This window comes from Phoenix dactylifera, chromosome 4 (assembly GCF_051530095.1).
Source record: "Phoenix dactylifera cultivar Ajwa chromosome 4, Ajwa_hap1_PhDact_Kaust_v1.1, whole genome shotgun sequence".
In the NCBI taxonomy this organism is placed as follows: Eukaryota; Viridiplantae; Streptophyta; class Magnoliopsida; order Arecales; family Arecaceae; genus Phoenix; species Phoenix dactylifera.
The window spans coordinates 14075607-14097837 of NC_143193.1; the positions used below are offsets into that span (position 1 = coordinate 14075607).

At 35.5% G+C, this 22231-nt stretch overlaps 1 protein-coding gene across 1 annotated transcript in view; it reads right to left on the reverse strand.

Annotated features, from left to right (window-relative positions):
• Positions 1 to 22231, reverse strand: part of LOC103696367 (uncharacterized) — a 39636-nt gene that overhangs the window by 9682 nt on the left and 7723 nt on the right. The window contains exons 3-5 of the mRNA XM_008777962.6: positions 20287 to 20364; positions 20078 to 20149; positions 7988 to 8082 (exon numbers count right to left, since the gene is read on the reverse strand). Of these exons, the coding sequence (XP_008776184.4) occupies positions 7988 to 8082; positions 20078 to 20149; positions 20287 to 20364 (245 nt within the window). The remainder of the gene's footprint in view (positions 1 to 7987; positions 8083 to 20077; positions 20150 to 20286; positions 20365 to 22231) is intronic.

Genomic DNA, 22231 nt, shown 5'->3' on the forward strand with positions numbered 1-22231 from the left:
CAAAAAAAAACAATATCAAAATGTTCGTTAATTGGTTAAGAAAAGAAATTCAAAAAAAAGGAGGAAATGAATGACAAAGTAAATAAAAGTATATAAGAAGAATCAAGTCAAGTATTAATCACTTGGAAACACACCTTAAGGATGAAATTAGTGGAAGATTATATTTAAATAGGGGGAGTTAATTCGAAAAAAATTGATTTTGATCCTTGACATGCTTGTTCTTAATATTTTAATGCATAACTTAACACATAATATATTTTGCATGTGGCATGATGTTTTGAATTATGGGTTCTCAATATTTTGTAATGCTCCATGCTTGAATAAGTTGATTGAAATATGTCTTAACTTAGAATATGTCTTAACTTTGCTCACAAGTCTTTGCTTCACCCTTGCCTCAAACTAACTTGTGTTCCAATGCTTGAATGTTTAAAATACTACATAAAGTTTTTTTTTTTTGGTAATATTAAAAAGAAATTTCAGTTTTATCATTCACGATTATCTTTGAAAGTTAAATAGATTTACAAAAAGAAGAAGAGAAGGATATTTCTATTTAGGCAAAATGAATTGATCTTGATCTATCTTTCTACTTGCCTAACTTTGATACATAATGTCCTAATACTTGTTAAAATATCCTTTATTTTGTATCGAAACTCAATATTAAATACAAAGATTCTGAAAGTGCTCAAATGTTATTGAAATATGTGTTTTCAATCTTAGTGATTTAAGATGAGCTACAATGTAGAAGATACATATCTCAAATTATAATTATGAAAGCCTTCTTGGAAATTCTTATGAAAATTCAGAATCTGATTTTGTATAAAAGCTTAAACTTAACTTAAAAATGCTTATATCGTTACATCTTTGTAACCTTAGTTATATGCTTCAATGATCACGTCATTCAGGAGAATAACTCAATATGATTTCTAAATGAAAATTTTAATATAAGAAAAACAGAATTAATTTTGACGCTTTGGTTGATTGTCTCGATACGCATCCGAAACATATCTTTTCTTATCCTTAAAGTGTACTAATATTGGTCCAAATGATGTGTCTTTCGATGATCTTGATTGAAAACAAAAATTTCTAAATATATGATTTTATTTTGATATTAAAAAGATTTATTGTGTTTCATGTATATATTGCTGAAAAACTATGATTAAGAAATTGAGTTCTATAAATATATATACCTCAATGATCATCTATATGTTTTTCTCTCCTACATTCTTAAAGATTTTCATCAGAATATATATAGAGTGAATGATCTTAAAGCTAGAAATATTTCAGCTCACTCAAATGATTCTAAAAGAAAGAAAATGTAAATGCCTTTGAAAGAAACTGAGCTTCAAATGAATCATTTTCTGATTAATATTTCTATACATTTTCTCTAAGATTAAGAGAAAGCATAACTTGCTCTTGAAGGATTAGAAAGAGTAATTGCTATAAATTTTGAATAATACTAGATTACTCTACATTCTCGATATCATAGAATTTTAGTTTTATTCACGTTTATCATTAAAATCTGAAATTCAACAAAAGAAAAGAATGATTAAAGAAGAATGCATCTTTTGAGGGGGAGCTTTAGGTATTCAGTATCTTATCCTAAAGTTACTTTAACTTGATGCATACCTTGAATTTTATGGATTGATTTTGATGAACCTCATTGTGTTGCATGACTTCATGAATACATAATAAGCTTGTACCTTGAGATGAGTTGTATAAAGGTTGTTTTATCTCAAAATTTGAGCTTTATGGAAATAGAATATATTGAACATATATTTTCGAGTTTGACAATTTTATTGGACACTATCTTCAAATTTTAAACTCTTAAATGGAATGAATAATTAAGGGGGAGAAAGAAAATTTTAGAGGGAGAGATCATATGGAACTTAATCGCATAAATCCATAACTAAAGGAGAGAGAAAGAACACCGAATAAGAAGTGATCCTAATTGCAATTCAAACAGTTGATCTTAAGAGCCTCTAGCTTAAGAACACCGAATAATGTTGAACTTCATTGAGTAACTCTTAGAAAATCTATTTTGGAATTCATTAATGAGTTCTTATTGGCTTGCTCTTTAGAACTTCAATTTTGTGCCAATTCATTATTATATGTATCAAAATGTACTTATTTTTAAAGGAATAAAAGAACTTTGAAATCATACTTAATATATTGCTATTATACTCCGAAAAGAAAATTAGTTCAATTGCTCTCATGCTGCTAAAATACTTAATATATTAGGCAAAAGATTTTAAATGAACAAGCTTTCATACTTATTATTAAAGAATGATTAGATTTTCATTCGTGCTTTCTTTGAATATCATTCTTGGTACTTCTTGAATTAACTTGAGAAAGATTCCACCTACACTTGATTTGAAAACTATCTTTGGAACCACATTCGATGTGTTCTCACTATAATTGGCTCTGATCTATGCTCATTAATCTTTTTCTAACATTATTGCCTTGAGTTATATGATTCATATTCTTGCAATAATTTGACATGCAAATCAGACTACAAAAAGAAAAAGAAATATTTGAGTATTCTTATCTTTGTGCTTAATGTTTCATTATCTTGCAACCTTTTTGATGTTGTCAAAAAGGGGGAGAAATATCTAAGTATATGCTCATAATGCTTTATGTTTTGAATTGAATACAAATTAGCTTAAATTGAAATATGTTGATTGTCTTAAGCTGATTAAATCTAAAGCATTATCATGAAGTATGTTTTAAATATATATGTTTTCTACTTCATGCAACTTAGCTATGCATTAGTCCTAGAACACAATATATTTTATATTGCACATACTACAAGTTTTGTCATCATCAAAAAGGGGGAGACTGATGACCCAAAGATTGAGTTAAAGATTGATTTTGATGATCACAAAACCTTGAAGTATAATTACTAATGCTTGTGTTGCAAGAAGAAAGATAATTTATTTTGCAAGGAACATAGCAAGTTGGAAAAATACAAGAAGGCCTCAAAAGCTCTCAAGAAAAGTTAGAAGAAAGCTACAATTTATTGGCCCAAGTTTCAAGTTCAAAGGATTTAAGTTGGAGGAGCAAATTCAAAGAAAGATTCAAAAGAATAGTCCTCGAGTCGACTCCGGAAAGTTTAGAGTCGACTCTGGCACTCTAGAGTTTCAAGAAACAGTGCTCGAGTCGACTCCGATACTCTACGAGTCGACTCCGACTGAGAACAAACAAAAAAACAGAAAGTTGATTTTCAGCGCTATAGTGATCTCGAGTCGACTCCAACTTCAGTGCTACAGTGCGGAGCCGACTCCCAGCTACAGTGCCGACAGACTACTATTCACAAGTGACTCCTACTTCAGCCGAGTCGACTCCAGCACGCTGGGAGGCAAAATGGCTAGTTTTTTCTTGGTTCCAACGGCTCTATTTTTGTCTCTAACGGCTAGATTTTTGTTGGCACTCCCTCTAAAGCTATAAAATCAAGAGGAGAGCTAGGGGAGAAGGTATGGAAGTGGGAGAGAACATTTAGGGAAGAGATTTCAAAGAGTTTACAAGGAAAATCTCCCATAAGCACAAAAGGGCCATTCAAAGTAAAATAGAGAGAAGAAGAGCATCCAAGTGAATCCCAAAGCTTCCTCTCCATCCGTGTGCTGCCTCGGTGATCCTCTACTTCGTGCAAAATTAGAAGAGGGTCAAGTAAAGAAGAAGCCGAGTTCCTCCATCTACAAATTTGTTAGAGGGCTTCATCTCTTTACTTTACTTATTTATATTTGCTATATTTGCTTATTTGAGAAGCTTGTATTTGATTTAAACTCTTGCTCTAATATCTTGTAACTTGATTCAATCAAGGGATTGAATCAAGGGGTTAAGGTTTGTTGGTGAGCCAAAGAAAAAACCAACTTTGTAAGGTTGTGGTTGGTGAGCCCTTGGGAAAACTAACTGGGTTGATTGTGAACCCGGAAAACAATCGTTGTAAGGTTGTGGTTGGTGAGCCTTTGGGAAAACCAACTGGGTTGGATTGTGAGCCCGTGAAAACAATCGGTTGGTTCTAGTCGGTGAGCCTGTGAAAACCGACCGAGTTCGTTGTGATCTCGCAAAACAACAAGTTGGGTTGTGAGCTTGTAAAATAACCGACTGTAATCTGAGGGATTATAGTGAAATTCCCAAGAGGTCTTGGGGAGTGGATGTAGGTGCTGGGGTGCACCGAACCACTATACATCTTTGTGTTTGTGATGCCTTATCTCTTGTATTTCATGCCTTACATTCATGCTTAATTGTGTAATATCTCTAGCTTTGTTTTCTATAGAGTTATAAGTGATTGTTTAGAATTTGCTTAGCTTCCACTCCATTCTTACCATACACATAGATTAAAATTGATCATACAACTAAAAGTTAATTTTAGATCAATTGCATCCTAAAGCCATAGTATAATTGCTCTAGCTTAATTTTCCACTGTTTTACTTGTAATTGCCTAGAGCTTAAGTAAATAACATCTTATTATTCCGCTGCATTCTATTCAAAGTAAAAATTAGGGAACATAATTTTTAGAAAACCCAATTCACCCCCCCTCTTGGGTTGTCACCTTGGGCAACATGATACCCATGCTAAATAAGAGCTATGGCTCAAGATTTTTATATGTTGTAACTAAGGAATGCTGAGCCGACCAGAACCGATTGGGTCGGAACCGAATGGTTCCGTATTTGTCCCGGTGCGAACCGGGCCAGTTCGCACCGGCCCAAACGCGTTTTACCCGTGCACGGGGAAGAGCGCCCATGCGGGCTCCAGCCTGTGTGGGCCACTTAATGCCACAAAGGGGCATTTAATGCCACTGTGGCATTTAACGCGTCCGTGCACGTCCGCGAACGCACGCATAGTGTTTTTTTTTGGGGGGGATTCCCCACGCAGACGCCGCGCCGGAGGCCGATTCCCTAGCAGGGAATCGCGCGGACGCATTGTTTTTTTTATTTTTTTGGTTTTTATTTTTTTACGTCTACGCGCGCGTCTCCGGTTCGGTACCGGTGCTCACTAGTACGTCGGTACGGTCGGTCCGGCGAACCTTAGTTGTAACAATATATGCATCATTCAATTACTAAAATATTGAAAAAGTTCATTAATTTTAACTCCATAATAATGCGATAATGGTTGTATAAGATTTTATACAAAATATTGTTATTTTGTATCAGATGCTAAACACTTTTGATTTGTTTTCTTCTATTTATGTTTTACTTTATTTTCGAGTTTATTGCTATTATCATTTACTTTATATTTTTAGTTTCATTTAATTATTTCATTTGTTATTTTTATTTTTTTGAGTTTTTATATTTTTATTGCAGATATTATTCTATGTTTTTAGTTTTTCTATTGGGGCTTGTAATTAATGATCTAATTATTAAATATATTTTATTTTTGCTTTTGTTTCAATTCATATATTAGTCTATCTCATTTCATAATTTTTATTTTAAAATTATTAGTTGCATATTTCAATTAATATTTTATATTTTCAATTTTGTATTTTCATATTTGATTTTATTTTCTATTTTCTGATATAAATCTTTTCATTTTTATTTTAATTTATTTTGTTAATCTACTCATTTTGGTAACTTTATCTTTTCTCTCTACTTGTATATGCAATAATTTATTTCAATTGAAAAGTAAAAGAAACTAAAAGATAATCAACAACTTGTTGCCTTGCATTAGTTGTTATTATTGATTTTACGGAATGTTAACTGTATGTGCCCCTTTTTAGTGTACAATATAACAGTCGTTGCCTGAAAATGCCATAATGCTGTAATTAGGATCGATGAGAACATATCGGGGGAAAATTAGTTGAGGCTGTAATATGGAAGATGTGATCGATCATTAGATACAGAACAGATGTTTTCTTCAGTCAAAGAGCAAATGCACATAGAGCAAGGCAATGAATAACAAGATAAAAACTTTATAATTAAAAAATTATTTATCGTAATAATTCTTTTATGCAAACTGAAACAGGCATATAGTTATACAAGTTTAGGAAACTAATTTAATCCATTTTTATGATTAAATTTATTACAGATCAAATGGATCGATTAATAAAAGCTCCACATCAAGAATGAAAAAAAAAATCATATTCTTGTGTAGGAACCATGATAAGAGACCAGCATAATTAACACCATCCTTGAAGGATCATTTGGTGAATTGACCACTGAAGAGCCCAGATCATGACTTGAAATAATGACCATATGACATTATAATAGACATGATTGCAGTTTAGTTCCCATTACACTATTCACACACACATAAAAGGTATTTAAACACCAAAAATTGATGAGCTGTTATCACGTTAAAATGACTGTTACATAATGGTATTTGACCTATTTAAATCTCCATCAGTTTAGATATAGAGACATACAAGCATACCAACATACATGCATATGCACAGTGAGTGAATCAAATGACACCATTACTTTACCTCTACAATCCACCATTTCCCATTAAGAAGGAAATTGCAGATACTATCTGGCCAGTTCAACTACGGACTTGGTATCTATGAATAAAAAAGTAGCTGCTACAAAGGCCAATATTTGATGAATAATAATCACATAATTAATGTCATTTTTAGATAATGCCTGATTAGTAGAATAAATATCATCTTTTAAACCTGACATGGAGAATTAAATCTCTTCTATCTTAGTGTAACCAGATAATCAGTAAAATGTCACCACATACTCACGTTAATAAAACCACCATCGTGCCTACTAAGAATGCCTGGTTATAAGAACTCTTTGATGATATAAAGGGGAGGAAATCACAAGATTAGTTTTGTTAACCTAAACATGAGCAATGCCTAAATAAGATAGAAGAAGAAATCGAGTGATTAGATGAAAAAGCAGGGACTAGACAAGAAATGAGAAGGTGATGTGAATACTGAGCCTCATAAGCTGCACCATGGGAAGAGGAAAGCAACAGCATAGCAACATGTGGAACCAAAATTTTAGAACATTAGTGGGATAAGAATTATAGGAAATAACAATGTATAAGGAATTTAATATGTTCTTACGGGCATGAATTGAACAGTAAACATAGTTTGGATGGAAAGGATAATAAGTGTCACTTTTAGTATTGGTAGTAGGAACACCTAATAAAAGATATTCAACCCATTGATGTCAAATTTAACAAATACTTGGAATAACTAAACCACCAAATGCAGCTTTCTACCCTCTTCAAAAAGTCAGAATTCTAAAATCTAAGCCAAGTGTCCCTGCTGCATCAGACAAGGTGGGAAGGGATGTGGCAACAACCCAGCCATAAAGCATCTTTACCTTCCTTTTGGTTCATTGTTTGTTCAAATTTTGCAAATCAACAACATCTAGCAATCCGAGTACTAACCAGCAAAATCCACAAGTATTCTTAGATCTGAAACTATGGTATCCACACCCCTTTCCCTATTACTGTTTAGGAGAAAAAGTTCTTGGTTAGTGCACTAAGATGACTCAGTTCCGAACTTGTAACTTGGACATTAGGTCCAATCCACTAAACAGAATTTGGTAGGTCTTATTTCCTTTTGAATTCTACAATACACATTCACCTGTGTCATCAAGTTAAACTTGGTAAGAGACTTTACAAAGAGGTAAATACCCTAGAATGGCGCACAACTACAAAATACAACTTGCATACCCCATCCAATTTACTTTGGGTCAGCAGACGAATCCAAGTTTTCCATTTAAATTGTACTACGCCACATTATTTGTCAGACCAGGCATCTTCTAATGCTAGAACACCACCTCATTTAGGTGCTCTTTAAATGTTTCAATGCAAAAGCCAGTCCACTAATCATGATCAGATGATACAGAAAAATCTGTTGAATCTACGTGTCAACTGGCTTACAGAGATAATGAATCAGAACAAGCCGAAAGATTTGAAAATGATATAGAAACGTACGCACAAAACATTCCTTTCACACATCAAATCTCTATCATATGAATGACAAACAAATGAAATGTTTCCTCCATGGTAAAAGTAAAGATGGAAAAAATGTTACCAGGAGTTTCTTTTCTCTTCAAGATATGATGTGATGATGCGGGAGACTGATATTCATCATACTGCCACAAGATATCACTAACAAGTATTGATGGACTGCAGTAAAAATAAATGATGATCAAGAAAGTGGGATAAATTAAATATATAGCAAAGTTGACACTAAAGGTAGGATTGCTCAGTGACCAACAAAGAAAAATCTTAATGTATGACAGAGCAGAACCAACAAATACAGAAACTTTTGAAGAAGGAAAAAAGATTACGTTGACTTCAAATGTGGCAGAAGAGAAACAAATAGATGCATTTGAAGAAAAGCTAAAAGAGCATTCAACAATACAAAGTGCATATTCAAATTCAATCAAGTGAGCATAATTATATATATGAAGAACCAATTAGTATGGAGAAAAATAAAAACAGCAAGCATCATCACTTGTGGAGCATTAAGTAGATCAACAAAAATATCTTCTAGCAATTATAGTAAAGTTACTTATAGTTCCTTGCAAAAGTTCCATGAATTAGCTCATGAAACAGTAAAAACCAAATTCATGCATTCATAGCATCCATGTCAGATATATCATGGAGATCTACAGAAAAGTAAAGGGCATAGTATCCCAATTCCTGAAAGTTAGCAGTCCTTACCTATGGAAATCTGCAACCAGAGTCCTGAGTTTAAACATGTTAATTTCCATTTATATCATAAGCTGGCCAACTCATAGAGTAAGTTATTTAAACCAAGGTTCACCATCTCGGTACCGAACCCCGCACCAGTGCCACACTAGTACAGTATGGATATGGTACGGTACAGAATTTTTTTAGCATACCGAGTGTTGATACGCCATCCGTACCGGATACCGATACGGCATACTTTGATGTAAACCATGGTATGTCGTACCGAACTGAACCAGACAATACAAAACATATTGTACCATCCAATTCGGTATCGATACATGGTATAGAGTATACTGACACTCGCTATAACGAACCAGCCCGTACCATACCATACCAATATAGTGATAGCGTGAAACCAGTACGGGACCCAATACCAAGATGGCATACCTTGATTTAAAACAGACAAATTTTGTCAAGCATTTGGGAAGTTATGCATAAAAATAATTATGAAAGTTATGCATGAAGATGGTTCCAAGGGAAGTCATGAATGGAGACAATTACCAAAATAGGTTATGCATGGAGAGAACAAGTCTGTACCAATATGTACCACTAACCATACTGTACTCTACTAGTAAGGTACAAAACCAAGGTTCGATTCAATATATAAGCTAGACCGGTCCATACAATTACAAACCAAGCAAGAAATGGACCCGTGCTGTTGAATTATAGTTAATATCATGGCTAGGAGTGAGAAAAACTGGTGGGAGCTTATCTTTTTCGGACCTTGATTGGGACCCTTCACTAGGAAAACAATCTAAGGATCCTCTACAGCCAAAGTTTGAAATGCCAGTGCAGCATATCACCCTATATCTTGCATAGATTATTCCATATTATCCATATGGACAAAGATGTATCGTCCATGCCAGTGAACCAAGATTAGTGGTGTACCATTCTGGCATACTGAAACGCAACCAATAACTCGCTCCACCATTAGATCCAAAACTTTGTCTATACCTTACTTCTAATAACTTCCATGCCAATAATGCTTCTTAAGCCTCTTTTATCCTTTTATTTTATAGTAGATTAGATAACTAGATTCTCAAGTATTTGTTGTTTGTAATATTTTAGCCCTCTCAACTTGTTTGTGATTTGTGTTCTTTCAGTCTTCTCCAATTGCTTGTATTTGTAACCTTTTAAGAGGTTATCTTTTCCGGACCTTGATTGAGACCCTTCGCTAGGAAAACTAAGGATCCTCTACACCCAAAGTTTGAAATGCCAGTGCAGCATATCACCCCATATCTTGCACATATTAGTCCATATTATCCATATCGACAAAGATGTATCGTCCATGCCAGTGAACCAAGATTAGTAGTGTACCATTTTGGCATACTGAAACCTAACCAATAAGTCGCTCCACCATGAGATCCAAAACTATCTATACCTCACTTCTAATAACTTCCATGCCAATAATGTTCCTTAAGCCTCTTTTATCATTTTATTTTATAGTAGATTAGATAACTAGATTCTCAAGTATTTGTTGTTTATAATATTTTAGCCCTCTCAACTTGTTTGTGACTTGTGTTCTTTCAATCTTCTCCAATTGCTTGTATTTGTAACCTTTTAAAAGAATGCATCATGGTTCAACTGATAGTTGCTTTTATCATTTTATTTAACCAATCACAACGAACTTGAAATCATCTTCATTGAACCATAAATAAAAGCCTGAAATAGAACCAAATAATCAGTCCAGTTCTACTAAAAGTCATAATTGTGACATACTAGGCATTCCAAGAAATTCCATTGGAAACCATTTTGTATCTTCATCTTAAGCAACAACTTGAGTTAGAGACCTTCCTCTACACGGCTCTCCTGGGAATTAATAAAGAACAGCTTCAAATTGAATGATGTTTCTTTGAAACTTAGTATCTAAAGTTTTCTACCAAAGAGCATTGCCCCTGCACTAACATCAGTTTGGCATCTTGCTTCAACAACCGCTTCATATAGACTTCCTTACCATTACTTTTTTTTTTTTTTTTAGAACTCAACTTCCCCACTTCAGAACCAAACTCATTCCCACACCCATTCTATTCACATAGGTAAGTGCCAAAGTCAAAATCGGAATGTACGTATCAAGGTTCATAGCCTTGGTACCAGACTACGTACCAATCAAAGAACAGTATGGTACCGCACCAATACCCTACCAGTAACCAAAAAACAAAAACTATTTTTGCTTTCAAGGTTTTAAGGTTCCTTTAATTAGTTTTGAGTTAAAAATAGGTTTTTGTGAGCAATGTCTAAATGTAATATACTTCAATTTTTTAAGCTACATGCCTAAAGGAGGGTGAGACTATATAACACATATTAAATTGACTAAGTATAATATGAAAATGTAAACCACTTAAACAAAAATTGGAAATGCAACATACATGCAGCTATTCAATTCCAAGTCCAATGTTAATGTCCCTCGTAACTATCTGGTTACATTCATAGTTGAGCCCTGGGACTTTACTTCAACCTTATTAACGTGCCTAAACAGGATCTTCGTAGCCTATCTATACCAAATAGCAATATTGATATAACTGCCTTGTCAGGTACAGCAGCAGATACCCAAAAAAAGACTCAGCAAGGTCTGATCCATGGTCTGACAAAGGCTAGAGTGGATGGTACCTGCTCGAACATGGAGACTCCAAGCCCACATATCCATATAGGTCATAACTAGCCATGGGAGGATATGATTTGGTATAGCATGATGATCTTGTGTACCAGGGGAATCCTGATATATCCAAGATTCCTAATCAACACACAACCTCATCAACCAAATCAATACCGTGTCTACCACCTCTAAGTCTCCCTATATGCCATGGCTTCCTTCCTAGCCATATTGGTATCTTAGATGTGGGTCGTAGTTCACATAAACAATGAATTTGGTCTCTTCCGGGTCAAATGGTTTCTTTGCTTCTTGTGGATCAATTCAAAGGTTGACTAGTTACATATGCACCCACGAGCCAAGACTATCTGCAAGAGGATCATGATTGCATTTTTTCGAGTATGGGGCTATTCCACCATAGTCATTCTGGCAGCGGGCCACTGCAATAGTCAAAGCTATCAAACCATTATATAAAGTAATGCGGGTCGGAGATAGCAAGAGGTATCCCCAAATGGGCTTCCTGTATCCCATGATGGAGAAGGCAAAGGCTCACATCATGGAGGCAAATCCAACCCATGCTCAAGAGTACATCAACATCATTGAGCGGTGGTGGAAAGCCCAAATGGATAGAAAATTGCATCTAGCAGGTAAACGATAATATTGATAATTATACTGATGGATGTATTTGTATAATTATTTTAAGACAGTCTCGCCTATGTGCAGCATACTATCTGAACCCCGGTTTCAGTACGAGAATCGAATTGGTATGGATATTGAACTTCTGGATGCTCTGCGTAATGTTATTTACAAGATGGAGCCTGATCTAGAAGTCGCCGCATCATGCATAGAAAAACTAACTATGATTTAGTAGCATGTATAAGTATATCGGATCTTCTATTATTAACATAGTACAACACGCTTCTTTTTCACAGACCAAATTATTTAGAAAGGGTAGCTACAGCTTTGGACAGCGGCCAGCTGTCGTAAACAAAACAACTATGAATTCAGGTACAATACAAATTAGCAAGGCATTTTTGTAGCTGAATTATCTTCAACTATAAGGCCATCATATATGTACTTATCTTCAACATTTTTGCAGCTGAATGGTAGATTCATATGAAAAATCTTAAGCGGATAGCTATCCGGATCCTCTTCCACACAGTCTCCTCGAGTAGCTGTGAGCACAACTGGTCCACTTTCACCCTCATCCACAGCAAACAGAGAAACCGTTTGACACAAAAGCGCCTCAACAACCTTGTTTATGTACACTACAATCTACGATTGAGGCTAACATGCTCTCAGAAGGAAGTAGGGCTCAAGTATGCAAATTTCATCTAAAGGACTTTCACAGATGATGATGATAATCCTATGCTCAGCTGGTTTATGGGCCAGCGGCAGGAGCCTAAGCTTGACGAGCCAGGATTGCCTCCACGACCAGCCGGCTTCATAGCCAGCGAGGTTAGGGTCGATCCACAGCAATGGGTTGAGCGCAACATTCTACGCACTTCTACAACTGATAAGCCGCAGCCAGAGAGGAGCCAGTCACCACATAATTGGTACGACACACCCTCTCATAGAGATGATCGAGAGATGCTCAGACGAGGATACTCTGGTACCCAGTCGATTTAGTCAGGAGGGCGTCAATCCCAGCAAATGAGAAAAGAAAAGAAAAAGGCTCCAATGGAGAGTGTCGATGAGACCTGAAACAGCAGCGATGAAGGTTCTGGTGATGATGGATCTACTAGCCATGGAGGAAGTGGAGAACAGTATAGTACTAATATGAGACAGCCGGAGGCAGGTCTTAGATACACCGGTGAGTTTCAATTTACGCATGCTACACAAGATAGGGTCCACAGTAGCCCATCTGATAGACTCTGGTCGGATACCATTGCATATCGAAGACGGACTCCTTGAGGTCGTTCAGGAGGACAGGATGCAGCTGCAGATGATCTCGCATGTGGAGTAGGATTCATAAATGTATCAAGTTCCGAGTCTTCCTATTATCCGCGGCCTCAGGCAGCCTATGGATATGGTGCATCGGAGTCATCTTCTGGTGGCTACAATCTTGCACAGTCCGAAGGATCTTACGGGTCGGATTTTGCTGTCGGCATATTCGAATGGACCCCTCCACAGCCATATTATCAACAACAGGACACCTTTTAGAGCTATAGCTTCAGTGAAAGATCCAAGAGTTCTTATGACCCGACGCGCATTACTCGAAAATTGAGCATACAAGACTACAACACTGCTTGGTTAGAGGGATGGGTTGATCTGCCTCCTTATTATGCTAATGATCCAGATATCGACGAGAAGCATCACCACTCGACCCAATTTTAGACATCCGAGAGTGCTTTAAATGTATGTAATTAATTGTATCTTAATTTGAAGATATTTTATGTTCTTTATCTCATGATTTGAATTATTTGAAAGTAATAAGATGCATATAGTTTAAACCTTAAACCTAAACGTAGAAACATTAAAAAAAGATCCAAAAGTGAGAAAACTCTCCAAAAAAAAACGACGCCCTTACCAGTCGAGCCCACCGGTACGTCGGTACGGCGGACCTTCATAGATAATATAAGTTGAATTACAAAATGAAGAGTGAAACCTACTTGCCACCAACAAATCATCCAAAGAAGATTCCAACTTCAAGAAAACTAGCAGCCAAAGCATCTCGTTAGACCCCATGTTGTGACATCTCATAAATTTCAAAACAACTGGCCCATTAAGGGTCTTAATAAGAAATTTAAAAAAAGCATGATCTTAATCATTTTGGGCACCTTAATTTAATTGGATTAGGAAATTGATACGTATGATGCATGTTGGAAAAAAAAATAAATAAATAAAATGAAACATATGAAAATGAAGTAACAAATCAACATAAAAATTGGTGTCAAAATAGTACATAAAAGTAAAAATGTAATAAAAAAATAAAAGATATGGTAAAACTAAAACAGTAAGACCACAACAAGCAAAAAAAAAAAATCACAAAGACATATCACAAGATATAATAAACTGAACTTATTACACAGTAAAGAATAAAACAAATAAACTAAAAACATAAAGATAAAATATAAAAAATAAATAATAAACTGGAGATACAAAGGAGCTGAGAAATACATCAACATACAAAACTGGCAAAAACTGAAAAATAAAACAAAGAAAAGAAAATAAAATATGGAAATTGATTGCACATTTGAATGTAAACATCAGCCATAATTTAAATCATGCTTCATTTGGCTACTAGCTGCCATATTCAATAAAGATATGAAGTCGATAGAGATTTGAGTTTCCGGTACGTTCCTCTCCAAAATAAGGATCTGATTTTTGACAAGATGGGTACAGGTACAGGGATATTTCTATTATAAACCGGTACCGGGCACCAAACCGGTTCTCTGGTGGGACGAGTCGATATGGGCCCACGCCGCATCGTGCCAGGCCCGTACCAACACAGTAGAAGAGGCGAGGGAGAGGGAAAACGAGAGAGAAAAAGAGAGTGGGGGAGAGAGGGAGGCCAATAGAGGCCAACGCTAGGGAAGAAAGGGGAAGCCGCGGCTGTTCCCCTGTTCCGTTTGAAGCAGGGGTCGACCGCTTTTTTAATTTCGCGTGTTTCAAGTGAAGTCGGCAAATTGCTTGCCGACTTCACCTAAAAATTGCAAAATTAAAATATTTGTAATTTTTAAGTGAAGTCGGCAAGCAATTTGTTGACTTCACTTAAAAATCGAAAAATTAAAAAAGCGGCTGACCCCTATTTCGAATGAAATAGAACGGCCGCGGCTTCCTTTTTCTGCCCCGACGCCGACCTCCATCAGCCTCCCTTCCTCCCCTACTCACTCTCTGTTTTCCTCTCTTTCCTTCTCCTTCTCTGCCTTCGGCAAGGGTTTTCGTTTCCGTTGCCAGAACCATACCGGTGGGCCGCCGGTACAGCTCGGAACAGCCAGAACCGTCCGATTCGGGACAGTTTCGCCGACCATGTAGAGAATTAAGAAAGGAACAAGAAACTGCAGAGAAAGGACAAGAGACAAGGTGGCAATCTATATTTAGGCACCATAGTAAAAAAGTGATCCAATTTTGATGCCCGTTAGAGGAGAAAATGAAACTTGAGATATTAATATAATAGTAACAAAGGTTCACGCATATTTAGGATAATGAAAGTCAAAATGATGCAATCATCGAACCCAAGTTTTAGAATGTCATTAATCAAGAGCTTAATTATTATTTGACTGCTTTAGTTAATTGAGTCACTTGAGCCCACTAGCATGAACTTAATTGAGTTGGTTCCGTGTAATTTTTATCATTTTCCTTACATTTTCTATCAATTAGGTCAATTGCCTGAGTGGCAAACAACATTTATTTTATTTTAGTCTTACTTGGCCAGCAAGTCATATCACATGGCCATAAAATCACTACCTTGAGAAACAAGGAACATTATATGCTTAAAGTTTACTTGTCCTACTAGTCACCTTACTTGGCCAATAGAGGTTAAACTGGCATGAAGTAAGGGCTAGCCTGCAGTTCTATCCTAATGGAGGAGTTATTTTGTCATATGCCACTTTTAAGCTATCAATAAATAAGTGGCTGCCCCCTCCTTAGGATGGTATAGCATTGATGAATAAAATTGGTTTTCTTCTGGTCATATAAATTTTCCTTCGTGAGACAATGTGAAGAGTGAAGGTGATTCAATCACTGGAATTGAAATTCCAAGATCAGCATGCAAATTGAAGGTAACCTAGATTGAAGAACCCTTCCCTTGGTGAAGTTCTCTCCAAAAGCTGTATTAATATGTCAAAAGCCGCCCCTTCATACAATGACATGACCCCTACTTCGTTCATTATACCCTGTACGAAATCATACTAGAAATAGGACCTAATAACAAGAAAACACGCTAGCATTATGCAACTACAAATACAGCAACCTAGCTAAAATTTCATACATACTCCGATGAAAAATTTATAGGAAAATACAGCAAAAAACTTTGAATATCTTATTTGCTCACATGCTTACTCATGAGTTGGAAATAAAATCAAATATTTGTTTGTCGAATTCTCTGCCCACGAATCAACTGCCTCCTGGGAAGCTTGGCATGGTCCAACTAGTCCTAGTATTGTTGGCTATGCCTTGTGTTGCATCGCTTTGTTTGATGCAAAGTGGGTGTGAGAACCTTCAGAGTGATTCTAGGTACAATAGAAACAAGCATGTATCAAGTTAGAAACAAGTCAGGGCATCAAGCCCTTGTTCATTGTGAAAGAATTTATGTCCTTTCTTCCTTGCTGATGAAAAATAGTAGAGTTAACTCATCTTATAATAAGATAGTATTGTTGACAAAGAATCAAGGAAAAAAGACCGGAATGTGCTAAAAGTACCTTGAACAACAATGGTTGTTCACAAGTTGGAATTTCAAAAACTTAATCAATTCTATAAAGAATGGAACCTATAATCCAAATAAATGTGTCCATCAAATATCACTTATGAAAAGTAACAGGAACTATTGATAACAAATAATAGAGTTTGCAGTAAGCTTCACTTAGACAATTAATCATTAATTTTAGAGGTCTTACTTGGATTTTCAGACTGCAAGATACAATAACTAGAAATCTATAAAAATTTTGAACAATTATATACAGCAACGCACCCAAAAAGGCAAGCTAAGAAGATGTTATTTGGGTTCATTTGCCTTGTATGCATACCCAAGATCTCCTTGGCAAACAGTCGATGTGAGACTAAACATACACAGGTCTTCACATACTCTCTCCATTTTAATCTCTGGCATTCTTCGCTAGGCTAAGGGTCCAAATCCAGTCAAATCCAATCACAAACACCATGATCAACCTGCAGCCAACCTCAATGGGTCTATACTGCATTGTCCCCTAATCCATATGAGCCATAGGCAAGTTCCGCTCTGATACCCTTTGTAACAACCGAGGACCTTACCCAAAAAAGCTAGCCGAGAAGATATTATTTGAGTTCCTTGGTCATATATAAGTGCCCAAGATCTCTAATAAGAATAGCCAATGTGAAACTAAACACACGCCCGTATGGGTCCTCACAAAGTATCTATGGGGAAGTTCCCTAATACAAATATTAAAAGTAGATGTACATCATCTAGTAACTCAATCATGAGGTTTTAGTTGACCACAAATAATCTAGTAGCAATAATGGTAAATTTCTATAAAGCTTTTAAATATTGGCACAATGTAAGCTTACATATATGTGACGAGAGTTGGCACAGGCAATGCATATGCTATAGAGCCAAATAACCCATAAGCTGAGCCTCATGCACTGCTCAGGAGTTTGCTTTTAACAGTAGAATAGGTTAATAAGATGCAGCATTATTGACTAGTAAAACATTAATCGTTGACATTTTGATTAATGGAAACTATCTCAGTTCCCCTAACAGTAGGATGAGGTACATAGGCAGTCACAAGTACAAATTCTAAATTTCAATATGTACCCAATTTCCAAATATCAACTTGATCAAATGCACCTTTCTTATCCTTAGAATGAGTCCACTTAGTCAATAATCTCATTGGTCTGCTTCATTCTACCCAGTCTTCTTCTATTAATATCTACATCGAAGCCTTATTGGCTTCTCTACACATGGCAGTTTCTAGTCTTTTCTCCAATCCAAAGTCTTCCCAGATCCATTCTAGAATGACCAATCCATCCCATAATAGAGGACTTATTTTGTTTATCCATCTAACAAGAAGCAAGAAGTCAGATCTCAATGGTTTTTTACCTGAAATTAGTTGTTTTCTTGCAACAACAAGGCTTAGAAGGAAATTTCTTGATGAGAGGGGAAAAATAAATAGAAGACTGCTACCAACCACAATCAACCCCATATGGTCCAGAATGATCACGTACTAAAAGATTTAACTCCAAGCTATTTTTTTTTTGTTTGACCCGTTACGTTAAAAGATATGCTCTGGAATATGAGTCATAGAACAATGCAGGGTTCAAATGGTTATACATAGTATAAATAAGGACTAATCGAATCGAGCTCATCGATTTACCTAGGTTAATTTGTGGCCCAATAGAAAAAAAAAAGACGCATTTGTATCTTCGAAACCCATTTTAAGGGGCATTGTGCAAGATATCGTTCATTACTATTCCCATGCCAAGCAAGCCCATCTTCGATGGGGCAGCCAGGTCTTGCATTTTGGACATTTCAAACATAATGCTCAAGGGTCTATCTAATCACATCTCATGATTCACTTTTTAAGTGCACCTATTTTTGTTATTCCAAATCTTTAAGTTATTCGGAATAAAGTTGGAAAATGCCATTCTGCCTCACATTGATCCTATTTCATTATGCCCATCCTTCCAGTTTTTAAAGGAAGATGGAAATCCAGTGATATTTCTCATTCCATATAGACCATAATTATGTCCAAAGCATAGTTTCAGAAACCACCATAATGGGACAATACAACTAGTAGCTTATTGGTCTGGCATGAAACCAGCACCCAGTACAAGTGCTGAGTTACCAAAAAAGTATCAGCCACACAGGTCCACACTGATGGTACTGTACCAACTGCATCGGTCAGTATTGATGATTTTTGGAAGCCGCCATTTTTGGTAATACAATTGATACCTGTACCATACTGTTCCAGTAATAAAAGGTATGGGGTATTAGTATTTAAAACCTTAGTCCAAAGCATATGAATATTGTTTTACTGTAAGCTATCACATATATGTACAACAATTTTTCAAAACGAAGACATAAGAATACGCACACCTAAAACCATTTTATGCAATAGCATATAAATGATCATACCACGACAAGAACTCCCACCCCATACCCAAAGTGGTAAGTAGATCTAAAGAGGATTTGAGTCAAGGGGAATAGAAAGAAAGACAAGTAGTACAAAAGGATTAACATATGCTTGCTGCAACACTAAATCTTGGCATTGTCCGCATATGTGGTGTATTTAGGCAGAAGGAACATATGGTGGATGGCTTTGATCCCATCAATGACAATTTGCAATAGATTTGATAAACATACATCTTAGTTACGTACTCTTTTATAGTCATTCCCTGGAGTTATTGTGACAGGTGCGACTACTAATATAAGAGTATTTATTATGTGAATTGCAAACACTAATGGACAAAAGCTCAAATTAAAAAGCATGACTGATGAAGGCTCACGAAGTAAAGGGAGCTTTCTGCATTATAATATTAGAAAAGTAGCCTTTAATTTAAAGAAGTGGTACAATATGATTCATGGAGCCAGATCCAAATAGTTGGAACATGGTTTTAGTTATAATTATGGATGCTAAAATTCTGGAAGTATGAGTGCCGCAACATTTACATTCCTTTCTATTGATAAGAACCATGATCATTGATCAGTATTCGTGATTCTGGAAAACTAAGCACATGGCACATTTAGAAAAAATGCTTCACGTGATCAATGTCAGGTCTTTAATAAAATATAACTTTACAATGCAGAGTTTTCAATCCTGCGGTTCTCCAACAGACACAATACCATATAGTGGCAATGATTCAATTACTCATAACAATACAAGTTTAAAAAAACATGCAGATGACTAAATTGCAGTTCAGAACATAAAGACAATCCCCTCACAAAGAGCTTGAACAAGAATCCCAGAGAAAAGGGTCCCATCACAGAACCAAAACAACTACTAATACTAAAAGCACAGCAAAAAACAAGCATTACATGAAAAAGGCAGTATGACCATAATTACAGAAAGCACCAAAGCAATTAAAAGTCAACAATTTGCAGAGAGCGATGTGCCAGGAATGATTTCATCATTAGACCTGAAGAATATAACTCTAAGAAATGAATACCAAATAATTTATTAGGAGAGTAGTCCTTTAACATACATTGCTGTATCTGGGCATCGCTCCAAAACTAAATGGCGGTCCTCTCCTTCACCAACAGATTCATGAGCAAAGCTGGGAAAACAATTATAGTACAAATCGCAAGTCAAGAGCATCTAATTTAAAAGAAAAAAGATATTTACAGAAGTCGATGCATTTAGAAAAACGAAATAACTGAAAAAAATAAGAAGATTTGAGATTTGAAGTCATACCCATAAATATCTGCAAGACGATGCAAAAGCAGGCGATTATATGGGCTTGTTGGTTGAAGCTCTAAGACCCCATCTGGACTGCATCAAGTGGAAGAAAAACACCAGTCAATTTTACCAATTTCAACAAAACAGCAACAAAAAAGCAGGAAAACATGAAATTACTATTAAGCATTCCAGATTAGCAAAGCTAAGCTTCAAAAGCTTTAGCTTCAATCAGGCTTGTCAAGTTTGGGATTTGGCAATTTTGACAGTATCGGGAGTTTTAATACAAGCATCGCAGTATAGATCAAAGTAAGAAAAGGTGGTGGGTGGGGGAGAGAGAGAGTGAACCTATGTACAATATATGTTTATAGGATAGAACCTATGTACAAAACATAATATATAAATGTTGAAAATAAAACTATAATTGCACATATCTCATCAAATTGTTTGTAAGATTTGAGTTCAAATCTCAAGAACCAAGCTCAAATCTTATGGATCCACTAATGAGGGTGGATGGGGGAGAAGTGCAAGGTGTACTCTATGGAGACTCTTCTTTTTCTCTCAAAAAACTGTCTCCTAAAACCAAAAATCTCTTAAAAATAGAAATAAAAAATCATAAATTTTAGGCACTCAATGTTATTAAAAATTGTGGAAAGGTATCTTTGATCTCAAGATGATGTTTTTAGAAGGCTCATGAGGAGGCACAATAGCACTCAAGCAATTAATAGTCCAGGTAATGAATAAAAAGCAAAAATTGAAATTAAGATTTACTGAAGATTTGAAGTAGATTTTTCTTCATTTACTCATTTTTCTTGACTTAATAGAATATATTTATTAGTGTAAAACATAATGAATAATCGCTAAACCAAGGAAGTCCCAAAGAATTACTTAAATGAGTAATTCACATAGTTCGAAGATGCTATTATTTGAGTTAGTTTCCTTTTACTAACTCAAAAAAAAAAAAAAATACTGTTTGTCTAAATAGTTACCTAAATATACTCAAGTAAATGAAGAAACAATTGCAAAAAGAAACAATGAAGCAAGGTTTTAAGTACCGATACCGAAACCCATATCATTTTTCTATCCAAACAATATAGTACCCATACCAGCAATATGTATCGAAAATGATAGCTTCAAAAGGAATGAAAAATTGTCACTACTAGTATGTATGATACTGTCAGCACATATTGGTATAGCCCATGTATACTCATAAATAGCATTTCCACATCATGGCACCCATACTAGTGCTGATTTCGTATTGGAACTAAACAATACCGGTCAATATCTATCCTACTATATGAAGCAAGCTCCTGAAATATGTCCATGCATGAGGCATGTTTGATCGTCCGCATTTCCCTATCACACACTTTCCCATCTCATGCATCCCCCACTCCTATTTTGTCTTTTATTTATTATTTATTTATGCAAAATTTCTTATTAAAATAAAAAAAATAAATATTCAAATCTTTCTTTTAGTATTTATTTAATATTTATTTATATAAAAATTATTTTTAATTAAAAAATAACAGGTGCATCACATGTGCTAAATTCTACTAAACAAAAATAGCATCAGTGATTAGTTTTCACGAGAAATTAGCAAAACCATGAAAATTGTTAAAATGTTATGTCAAAACTAGTTGAGTTAACCAAAATTTATCAAAACTATCAAAACCTGAAATTAAGGGTTGGTTTCAGCCTGGTCCTGGCTAAAGGAGTTCAGTTACAGCAAACAGAACCGATTTATACAGAAAACTCAAAACCTTGAGAAAAAATAACAATAATAGCATACCTCATGAAGTCATCAAGAAGCATGACACAAACATGAGTCACGAGATTAAAGGACACCAGGTTGGACAGCAGGTTTAACAAGTGATAATGAACATCGGGTAGAACCATAAACAGCAAACCAGCAAAAGATCCAAGATGGAAAATTAGGTACTGAGGTTGTATTGAATTCAGAGTA